Genomic DNA, 12,701 nt, shown 5'->3' on the forward strand with positions numbered 1-12,701 from the left:
GATATATTAGGCAGCAAGTGAACATTTTATCCTCAAAGTTGATGTTAGAAGCAGGAAAAATGAACGAGCGTGAGTATTTGAGCGAGTTTGACGAGGGCCAAATTGTGATGGCTAGACGACTGGGTCAGAACACACCTTCATGGGTTTAGTGTCCATGCCTAAACGGGTCAGGGCTGTTTTGGCAGCAAAAGGGGGACCAACACAATATAAGAAATGTGGTCATAATGTTATGCCTGATCGGTGTACATTCATTTATTTACTGTCTGTTTTACCACTGCTTTATCCTGGTCAGGGTCATGGTGGGTCTGATTTACTGGAAAAAAAGGCAGGAAAGACCCTGGACAGGTCACCAGTCCATTACAGGGCAAACACACACACACACACACACTCATACCTAGGGGGACCTTTAGTATCTCCAGTTAACCTGACTGCACGTCTTTGTACTGTGGGAGGAAACTGAAACTCCTGAAGGAAGCCCACATAGACACAGGGAGAACATGCAAACTCCACACAGAAAGGACCCGGACCGCTCCACCTGGGAATCGAACCCAGGACCTTCTTGCTGTGAGGTGACGGTGCTACCCACCGAACCACTGTGCCACCTTGTACTCTATACAGACAAATCATTTACACCAAAGATGTGAATATATGTTTTTTGTTGTTGAATAAATGTTGAAATGTTTGGCTCGGTGGGTAGCACTGTGGCCTCACAGCAAGAAGGTCGTGGGTTCGATTCCCAGGTGGAGAGGTCCGGGTCCTTTCTGTTTGGAGTTTGTATGTTCTCCCCATGTCTATGTGGAAGCTCTGGCCTTCTCTCACAGTACAAATACATGCAGTCAGGTTAACTGAAACCGGAACTCCTGAAGGAAACCCACATAGACATGGGGAGAACATGCAAACTCCACACAGAAAGGTGTGGAGCGCTCCAGGTCCTTTCTGTTTGGAGTTTGTATGTTCTCCCTGTGTCTATGTGGGCTTCATCTCACAGTACAAAGACGTGCAGTCAGGTTAATTGAAACCGGAACTCCTGAAGGAAACCCACATAGACATGGGGAGAACATGCAAACTCCACACAGAAAGGTGTGGAGCGGTCCAGGTCCTTTCTGTTTGGAGTTTGTATGTTCTCCCTGTGTCTGCATGGTTTCATCTCACAGTACAAAGACATGCAGTCAGGTTAATTGTGTGTGTGTGTGTTGCCCTGAACTGGCAACCTTTCACCCAGTGAATCGTCCCCACACAGAAAGGACCCGGACCACTGCACCTGGGAATCAAACCCAAAAAGGACCCAGGACATTCCACCTGGGAATCGAACCCAGGACCCTCTTGCTGTGAGGTGACAGTGCTACCCACCGAGCCACCGTGATGCCTTGTAGCATTTACAGACAGATCATTTACACCAAAAATTTGAATAAACTTTGAAAGGGTGGAACGGTGGCTCGGGGGTAGCACTGTCGACTCACAGCAAAAAAGGTCCTGGGTTCGATTCCCAGGTGGAATGTTCTGGGTCCTTCCTGTGTGAAGTTTCTCCCTGTTTCTGTGTGGAAGCTCTGGCTTTCTCTCACAGTACAAAGACGTGCAGTCAGGTTAATTGTGTGTGTGTGTGTGTGTGTTGTGATGAACTGGCAACTTTCACCCTGTGAACTGTACCCACAGCAACCCTGACCAGGATAAAGCAGTGGTAAAACAGACAATAAATGCATGAAAAGTTTGTTAGAGAAGAGAAATAAGTTTGATGCCTGGAGATCTTTGAGAGGAAGAAAAATAAGAGTTTTATTTTTAGAAAATAAACTTAAAGGATTATTTGCTTTTTGACAATTCAATCCATTGGCAAGGCTGCTATTCTTTTCCCTTTTGCCAGCTTATGCATACCAGTTTTAACAAAGCACATGCAAAGTCATAACTTTATTGATCAGGGAAAAACCTGAAGACGTTCTCCTCCCGCGTCCTGCCGCGTCTTTACCTTACACAATCGGTGGACCTCTACGTACACGTACAATTTGCAAAAGCTTGCTCTAAAGGAAAGGAAAGACATAAATTATTAAAAGAAAAAAGTAAGAGGACGGAAAATAAGGCATAACACACGTGGATGACAACTGATGCACATGCTCGGGCGGGCGACAGTAAATTGGCATTGAATTGGCAATAAATTGAAACAAATGGGTGTTGTTAATTTTCAGATCTTATGTAAGATCTATAAATCGCTTGTAAAAAATATCAAGTCCTGATACATTTCTTTATTTTTTACCTTGTTTTCTTATATGAACATGTGTGGCACTTGAGATGCTGAGATCCTGAAATTCTGAGATTCTGCTCAACGTACAGACGTCTTTAAAGATAAAACACATTATTTTTTATCATTCTCCCTGTAAAAATAATCTCTCCCGTCGTATTGAGCTCAGTGTGCATCGTCAGCTCATAAAATTCAAGGCTTTCAAGGGGAGATTCTTAAAAATAATAATAATAATAATAAAATAAAAACAGGAGGGGGGCAAACAGCAGCCTGCTAATGTACCGTGTTCCTGAAAAAAAATAGTAAAATAAATAAAAAATTTCCATGCTTCATGCTTTTTATCCCATAATTAAGAGACTCAGAGTTTTATCAAATTTCTGTTGTTATGAAAGCACCCCCATTATGTTACCCCTTCATTATAGCCTGGGGTGCACATCTGCGTCTCATCACGAGAACCGAACAAATAGAGGAAATAAACCGGCAAAATATTTTGGTTAAGGAGCAGCTTTGTGGTTGCAGTGTGTGTATGTGTGTATGTGTGTGTGTGTGTGTGTGTGTGTGTGTGTATTGAATAAATACTCTCATTATTGAAAATTAGGAAGAGTGCGTGGGCGGCGCCCGTGTCCCTGGATAGGCTTTTCCGTTCAGACGGACTTGCGTCGCCTCATCAGGCGTGAATTGTCCGTGAAGCTGTGCAAGCCTGGCGACACCGAGCTGATGGGCGAGGGCAGGAAGCTGTTCTTCAGGGCGCTGGGCGAGATCTCCTCGATGCGGTACGTGACCGGCGAGTGGAAGTACCTCGGCTGGCATAGTAAGGAGTTCTGGTGTGCAAAAGGCCTCCCTCCCAACCCTAACCCTGCGCGTCCTCCTCCCTCGCCCGCCAGCATGGCCGAGCTGCCGAAATCGTGCGAGTGGTAGTGCATGCAGGAGCACACGGACTGCAAATCGGCCACGTCCGACTTAATATCGCGCCTCCGTCTGGAAATCCGTCCGGGCATGGCGTCCTCCTGGATGTGGACGATCACGCTGCTCCGGTTCCCCGCCAGCGAGGCCCGTTCCTCGGCGTCCCGCCGCTCGTCTTCGCTGTTCATGGTCAGGAAGCGCAGCACCACCAGGTTGAGGAAGGCGCCGATGACCGTCAGGCCCACCAGGATGTACATGAAGCTGAAGGCCACGTACAGGGGCTTCCTCTGCAGCGCTCGGTTCTTCTGCAGAGCCACGAAGTCTCCGAAGCCGATGGTGGTGAGCGTGATGAAGCAGTAGTAGTAGGACTGGAAGAAGCTCCAGTCCTCGTAGTGCGAGAAGGCCGCCGCGCCGATGCACAGCGTGCCCATGCACGAGAAGAAGCCCACCGTCACCATGTTCTCCATGGACACCTCGGTGATGCGCATGCCGCAGCACTTCTTGATCCGCTTCAGCAGATACTTCACGAACGTGTTCATGCGCTCGCCCAGACTCTGGAACATCACCAGGGTCAGAGGGATGCCCAGCACCGCGTAGAACATGCAGAAGGCTTTTCCAGCATCCGTGCCTGGAGCTGCATGGCCGTAACCTGAGAAGGAAGAGAAAGAGACATTAATGTTACACCAGAAGCTTATAACGTCCATCATATTATTATAACATCTCAGGAACATCTCAGAACCCGAGTGTTTCAGATTTATGTAGCTGCGTTTCATGTGTGATTTTAAGCAGATGTGAGATGTGTAAAAGATCTTCTGTGCAGGAGAAAGTTCTTCCTTGGAAAACCCCAGTGATTAAATAAAAAGCTCAAATTCACTTCAGATTTGATTGGGTTTTCTAGATGAGAACAAAATCTGATTTGTTTGGTTTTCCTGCAGAAAGAGTCTGATTTTATTTATCTTTTGAGAGGAGTACACACACACACATACATACACATATACACAACCATACACACACACACACACACATATACACATACACACATACAAAAACATACTCAAATACACACATAGACACACAGAAATGTACATACACACAAACATACCTACACATACGAACACATACGTACACACACATAGCATAAATACACATTTATACAAACATAAATACACACACACATAGGAGCATACATCCACACGCTCAAATACACAATTATATACACATACATACACACACACATACATACATACATACACACAAACACACACACACACACAAATGTACATACACACAAACAAGCATAAACTCACAAACAAACACACACACACCCAAACATGCATACACACACATACAAATGTACATACGCACATACACACACAACCATATCTACACACATACACACACACAAGCATAAACACACATACACAAACAAATGTACATACACACAAACAAGCATACACACACATACAAATGTACATACACATACATTTACATTTTCGGCATTTTATCCAAAGCGACTTACATTACAGTATACAGTGTGAGCAATTGAGGGTTAAGGGCCTTGCTCAAGGGCCCAACAGCAGCAACCTGGCAGTGGTGGGGCTTGAACCAGCGACTTTCTGGTTACTAGTCCAGTACCTTAACCACTAGGCTACTGCTTGCCCAGCACAAACACATACACAAACATACATACACATACACACAGAAACATGAATACACACACATACACAAACATACATACACACAAATATACACACACATGCTTACATACATGCATACTCAAATTCAAATACAAAAAAAGCTTTATTGGCATGACAAAATAGGACATTTGTATTGCCAAAGCTCAGTTACAGAGAAATAAAAAAATTAAAATACAATAAGAACAAATATACAGTATACAAAACAGTTACAGGTGCAAACGTATAAAATAGAATAAAATATTAATATAAACAGTGCAAATAAGAACAATTAAAAAGGTGACATTTACAATATTGAGGTAGTAAAAAATGTTTGGTGTGTGTGTGTATGTGTGTGTGTGTATGAGACATGGTCACCCACTGTCCCTCACCTGGTGGCAGGTGTGAGTATAGAGTGCTGCTAGTGTGCAGCTCTCTCTGTGCTCCCCCAGTAGGTGGGGCAGTTTGTCGGGGTCTGGGAGGGAGGTAAAGTTGTTGATGATGTTATTAAATTTATGGAAGAATTGGGAGCGGACGTGGTGGTACTTGGTACACCGGGTGAGGAAGTGCAGCTCCGTCTCTACTGTACTGAGAGTGCAGTGCTGACACAACCTCTCCTCCCGGGGCAGCCAGGACCGGGTGTGTCGCCCCGTCTCCACGGCCAGGTCGTGTGCGCTCAGTCTGTACCTCGTCATGGTGTTTCTTAATTTAGGGTCGGATACTGTGCTCAGATAATCTGCTGCACTGTAGTGTCTGTTTAGGGCCAAATAACAACAAATAACAAACTGCATTTTACTTTGAGTTTTAGTTTCAGTTTCCCAATAATTCAGATATTTAGTTCTGAGTTTTTGTGTAATTTGGTTTATTCTAATTGGGTTCGCAGATTTCTCCTGTTCCTTTATTGTGTTAGTGTGTGTTAGTAGTGTATCGGTGTGTGTTATTAGAGTGTCTGTGTTTGTTATTAGTGTGTCGGTGTGTGTTAGTTGTGTATCGGTGTAGTGACTCAGGACCAGTTGGATGAGGGGACTGGTATGTTTGCTCAGCTCTTGGTGTTTCAGGGCTTTATAATGACAAGCTAAGCATACACACACATGCTTACATACACACACATGCTTATGTACATACATACACACACATGCTTACATACACACACATACAAATTTACATACACACACACAAATTAAAAAAAAAAAAAAAAAACACACACACACTTTGGTTCTGACAGGTTTCAGCAGATTTGTGTTCTTGGACTGTTGTACTTAAACTAGAGTAATGAAATGTTCACTATGGAAGCTCTTCTGTAAGTCGCACTGGATAAGAGCATCTGCTAAATGCAGAAAATGTGCATGTACACACCCAAACTTGCATACACAAATATACGTACATACAGTATACACACACAGAAACATACACACACATGCATACACACATGCACACATACATAAACACACACACAAACACAGCAGTAGAGTCATTAATTCTGGTGATCAGCGTGGGTGAGTTTGATTAGTCACATGTCTTGTTAGATCTGGTCCTCATATTAGACTCAACAGATCAAGTTTTACGCCGGACGCCCTTCCTGACGCCACCGTCCTGTTTCCATCCAGGCCTGGAACCACCACTGTGAGTGCACTGACAGGTGCGTCTTCCAATAATTATTGTATTATATTTCAGCCATGTACTACAGTACATATACATATACAGTGTATCACAAAAGTGAGTACACCCCTCACATTTCTGCAAATATTTAATTATATCTTTTCATGGGACAACACTATAGACATGAAACTTGGATATAACTTAGAGTAGTCAGTGTACAACTTGTATAGCAGTGTAGATTTACTGTCTTCTGAAAATAACTCAACACACAGCCATTAATGTCTAAATGGCTGGCAACATAAGTGAGTACACCCCACAGTGAACATGTCCAAATTGTGCCCAAAGTGTCAATATTTTGTGTGCCCACCATTATTATCCAGCACTGCCTTAACCCTCCTGGGCATGGAATTCACCAGAGCTGCACAGGTTGCTACTGGAATCCTCTTCCACTCCTCCATGATGACATCACGGAGCTGGTGGATGTTAGACACCTTGAACTCCTCCACCTTCCACTTGAGGATGCGCCACAGGTGCTCAATTGGGTTTAGTCCATCACCTTTACCTTCAGCTTCCTCAGCAAGGCAGTTGTCATCTTGGAGGTTGTGTTTGGGGTCGTTATCCTGTTGGAAAACTGCCATGAGGCCCAGTTTTCGAAGGGAGGGGATCATGCTCTGTTTCAGAATGTCACAGTACATGTTGGAATTCATGTTTCCCTCAATGAACTGCAGCTCCCCAGTGCCAGCAACACTCATGCAGCCCAAGACCACGATGCTACCACCACCATGCTTGACTGTAGGCAAGATACAGTTGTCTTGGTACTTCTCACCAGGGCGCCGCCACACATGCTGGACACCATCTGAGCCAAACAAGTTTATCTTGGTCTCGTCAGACCACAGGGCATTCCAGTAATCCATGTTCTTGGACTGCTTGTCTTCAGCAAACTGTTTGCGGGCTTTCTTGTGCGTCAGCTTCCTTCTGGGATGACGACCATGCAGACCGAGTTGATGCAGTGTGCGGCGTATGGTCTGAGCACTGACAGGCTGACCTCCCACGTCTTCAACCTCTGCAGCAATGCTAGCAGCACTCATGTGTCTATTTTTTAAAGCCAACCTCTGGATATGACGCCGAACACGTGGACTCAACTTCTTTGGTCGACCCTGGCGAAGCCTGTTCCGAGTGGAACCTGTCCTGGAAAACCGCTGTATGACCTTGGCCACCATGCTGTAGCTCAGTTTCAGGGTGTTAGCAATCTTCTTATAGCCCAGGCCATCTTTGTGGAGAGCAACAATTCTATTTCTCACATCCTCAGAGAGTTCTTTGCCATGAGGTGCCATGTTGAATATCCAGTGGCCAGTATGAGAGAATTGTACCCAAAACACCAAATTTAACAGCCCTGCTCCCCATTTACACCTGGGACCTTGACACATGACACCAGGGAGGGACAACGACGCATTTGGGCACAATTTCGACATGTTCACTGTGGGGTGTACTCACTTATGTTGCCAGCTATTTAGACATTAATGGCTGTGTGTTGAGTTATTTTCAGAAGACAGTAAATCTACACTGCTATACAATCTGTACACTGACTACTCTAAGTTATATCCAAGTTTCATGTCTATAGTGTTGTCCCATGAAAAGATATAATGAAATATTTGCAGAAATGTGAGGGGTGTACTCACTTTTGTGATACACTGTATATACACACACACACATATAGTTATTGTATTATATTTCAGCCATGTACAATATATACAGTATATATATATATATATATACAGTATATATATATATATATATATATATATATATACAGTATATATATATATATATATATATTGTACATACATACACACACACACACACACACAGTTATTGTATTATATTTCAGCCATGTACTATATATATACATACATACATACACACACATACATTTATGTACACATAAATACATATACATGTACATACATACATACATACACACTCACAAACATACACACATACGTACACACACACACACACACACACACAGAGAATCATTGAATCTGGCGTGGGTCTGGAGATCAGAGTGGGCGAGTTTGATTAGTCACATGTCTTGTCTCCTCCCCCCCTGGCTCGGGTCTGTGCGGGTACAGGGAGGAAGGAGGGTGGCAGGAAGGCGGTGGGCATTATTGCTTCAGAGAAGGCAGGAAGTTTGGATGAGCCAGTAAAGCTTTTAGTTTAATGAGGCTTTATCTGGCGGTTAAAAAAACCCGCTAGATGTTGCTGAGTCACTTGGAAGCTATCAAGGCTTTTCTAATGCGTGTGGCGCTGATGGATGGGACGCGGAGACGGAGCCTCGGATTCTTTCAAAAAACAGCCAAGCTCGACGTTTATCCATGCAATATAAACTAAAGCTGCATTTTAACAACCAACAGAGCCAAAAAACACAAACCGGAACTTTTATGCATGGTAGACACCTTTTTGGCTATATCACGAGCTAGATGGATGTAAAGCACTTTGTGTTAGCGGTTGGCTAATGGACAGTAATGTTGTTCAGCCAGAAATGACAACAAATTGGTTTAAATAAAATATTTCATTCATCCTGAGTTACAAACGAATACCTAAGCATCATGTCTTACAATAGCAACACGCTTAAAGTATATAATAGATACGCTATATGGCTGAAAGTATTTGGACCCCTGAATTTCCTTTATATAATTGATTTATTACATTTGTTAGCAACTGTTGTAGCTGAAACACATGGATTGAATAATTAGAAGAGGTGTTCCAATACTTTTGTCCATATAGTGTATTTAACAAACACTATATGGTGTGAAATCCCAAATAGTCCAATTTTGAAGAGATCCAAACATAAAGTGAGTCAAATGTTCACATAATGTAACAAAGAGGAACAAAACACAACAGCTAATACAATATATCCACAAAGTTGAATCAGTTCATCTGGGCACAAGTTTGTTGTAGAGATACGTGTGCAGATCCTTGACAAGGAGAAACACTGGATTGAACGAGGAGTCAAAGAGGCCACCTATGTGAAGAGGGAACGACCATCCCTGAACCGGAGAGGGGGCCTGAGAGTACATCTCTCCAGTGATGGCATAGTTACCTTGAAAAAGTAATCTGATTACTGATTACTCCTTTAAAAAGTAACTTAGTTACTTTATGGATTACTTGATTTTAAAAGTAACTAAGTTAGATTACAAGTTACTTCATTAGTTATATAATGCGGTCCGCTAATGTATCCCATAATGCAACTGGAGCTGCGATTGAAGCGGAATAAGAAACAAGAAAGACGCGGAAAACTAAGTCCTCTGTTCACAAGTGTAAGTAAGATAAATAAAATAACATTTTTAAAGACAAATAAATAACAAAAAGACGATAAATATCCAAAATTTTGGCGAGTGGGATTTGTAATGAGTCTGTAACCATGGTGATATTACGTCATCACGTCCCCACGTCATCACTCGGCGTTGGCCGAGTAGTGCACACTTCCTCCAATCTAGTGCACACTCTGTAAGTAACCGATTCCAGACGCAGCCCGTGACTTAACTGTCGCATAGGCCAGCCGTCACTCCCCGAGACGCAAGAAGAAAGCAAATATATATCTTTTTACTAAGGAAAATGACAAAAACAGTAACGCACAGTAACTTGGATAAGTAACTTTAATCTGATTACTAGATTGGAAATAGTAACGCGTTAGATTACTCGTTACTGAAAAATGCGGTCAGATTAGAGTAAGTAACGCGTTACTGACCTTCACTGCATCTCTCACCATCTTACAACGCCGTAATAGGAGCTATACCCCAATCATGTGTGAAAGGCACACATGGCCATTGTAATTAATGGTCATTGTGATTTGCATATGGACCTGATCACCGGTTTCATTGTTATGCTGTGGGCGGTGATCAGTCGTCATGCAAATCGTCTGCATATAAGGTTGGGGTTATTCACCACCAGCTCAGACTGAAGAAGTCACTTGGATGAGTGGCGAAACGTATCTCTACAACAAACTTGTGTCCAGATGAACTGATTCAACTTTGTGGATTTGTGTACCTGGATTATTGAGCATGCATCAAGAGACTAATACAATATAATGCTAGGTGCATGTTTAATTTACAAAAGGTGAATACACACACACCAGAATGAGGAAGATGCTGTGAAATGCTAAGCTAAATGCTACACCGAGAAACACACAACACGAAGAATGAAAATACAAGATCGAAGGAATACTACACTACGCTAACCACTATACGAGGGCTATGCTAGTAGCTAAAACACAATGCATTAGCTAATCTCTACTAAAGCTATAAAGCAAACACTTTATTACACACATATAAGCTAATGCTTAAGCTAAACCCTTTACTAAATGCTACACCAACAAGAATCTATACTTACAAAATACTAAACAATAGAATTATAACATCATAGAAGTGCTAGAACAAGGAGCAAGAACGAGATGTGGCTGCTTCTTTACCCCAGCAAGTGGCAGATTTTTACAGCGCCCTAGCCCGTATAGAGGAACACGCTATTCTTACAACCAAATGTTGCTGTACCTGTAAGAACTGTACCTAGCTAGTAGGAAGATGAGTCCCAAAAATCTAGAGTTTCTTTTGCATCCTGTTTTTGCTTCCAGCATGTTTTTTTTTTTCATCAGGCAGTCGGTTGGCAGTTGAGTGTAGGGTTGCCAACCGTCCCGTAAAATACAGAATACAGAGTTCCTTATTTGGAAACTAAACATCGCATTCCGTATTGAACTGATACTGGACAAGCTTTGTTCCCTATTTTTATCAGTGGGAGAGAAATGCTGCAGATTAGACTGAGACAGGGTGATATGTATGAAACAGAAGGAAACTGCTGCTACCGTGGGAATTAGAAAGCGTTTGGTTATTATTTTAAGTATTCATTTTGACTCTTAGTAACGCCGTGTGTGCGCAGGCATATCAGCATAACAACATGATTACTGTTCTGCTGTTTGAGTAGTGCAGTGGGCAGCACGCATCGTGCATATTTTTCCGCCCTAGGTTCGAATCCGGCTTAGGGCGAAACTAAAGTAACGCAAGCAGGGCCGGCGCTATGGGGGCGCTGGGGTGGGCATTGCAGACATCCCAAGTCTCCCGGAAGTTCCGGGAGTCTCCCGCATATACATAGCGGCTCCCTGATGCCCGCAAGTCAGATAAAATCTCCCGGAATCTAGATCGAGCGGCCAAGAGCGACACAAACGCGCACGCAGGCGACACAGACTTTTTCCCCGATCGCGCTGTGGTAGCCTACCTTGTGGTAACGCGCTTCCCTCGTGTGCATATTCATGAAGCGCATGCAAAACAGGGAAAGTTCTGGTTGGCCTGTTCTCTGCAAAGAGTCTGTCAGTCAGCCAATCAGTTTTTAGTGTGGGCGGGCAGTGTTTTTTATACACGGGTCCGGGGGTACCTCCCTGAAATGAGTTTTTGCAACTTGGGATGTCTGGCATTGCTCCCCCAAGATTTTCTCACTCACTAAGCAACGCAGTCCAGAACCGGGGCTGCATGTCAGTGTGAAGATGGATTATGTAAAAATATTGTTTGCACTATTGAGAATAAATGTTACATGATGTTCTTTATGTTGTTTTGCCAAAAATATGGTTCTGATTTATTATTATAAAAAATGAAAATAATAAATGTTAAACAGCCTAAATACAACATTTTGATTGTTGATTGACATGTTGATTGTTCCCGCTCAGGTAAACACCCGACATCCCATCCCCCACACTATGCCTTCTGCCAACCCGCCAGCCCAGGGTGTTCCTTATTTCCAGTTCTGAAAGTTGGCAACCCTATTTGAGGGTAGGGTGGCCAGCCGTCCGGCTTTAGGTCGGACAGTCCGGATTTTCAGCTGCCAGTCCTCCACCCATGCAACGCTAGGACGGACACTTAAAGATCCTCCTTTTGGAGTGTTTGTTTGTTTGTTTGTTTATTAGGATTTTAACGTCATGTTTTACACTTTTGGTTACATTCATGACAGGAATGGTTACTTATTACACAAGATCATCAGTTCACACGAGGTTATATGGAACACAGTCCTGGACAATTTAGTATCTCACTTGCATGTCTTTGGACTGTGGGAGGAAACCGGAGCACCCGGAGTAAACCAACGCAGACACGGGGAGAACATGCAAACTCCACACAGCAAGGACCCGGACCGCCCCACCTGGGGATCGAACCCAGGACCTTCTTGCTGTGAGGCGACAGTGCTACCCACTTAGCCACCGTGCCGCCTTTTGGAGTGAACTGGTTACATCTTTTATCAATATTATCTGTCCCTGG

General features: G+C 43.4%; 1 protein-coding gene across 1 annotated transcript in view; it reads right to left on the bottom strand.

Moving 5' to 3' along the window:
• Positions 1-2,874: 2,874 nt before the first annotated feature.
• kcnk9 (potassium channel, subfamily K, member 9) overlaps positions 2,875-12,701 on the bottom strand; it is a 109,139-nt gene continuing 99,312 nt past the window's right edge. Inside the window, exon 2 of the mRNA XM_063018164.1 lies at positions 2,875-3,782. Within this exon, the coding sequence (XP_062874234.1) occupies positions 2,875-3,782 (908 nt within the window). The remainder of the gene's footprint in view (positions 3,783-12,701) is intronic.

Source organism: Trichomycterus rosablanca, chromosome 1, assembly GCF_030014385.1.
Source record: "Trichomycterus rosablanca isolate fTriRos1 chromosome 1, fTriRos1.hap1, whole genome shotgun sequence".
In the NCBI taxonomy this organism is placed as follows: Eukaryota; Metazoa; Chordata; class Actinopteri; order Siluriformes; family Trichomycteridae; genus Trichomycterus; species Trichomycterus rosablanca.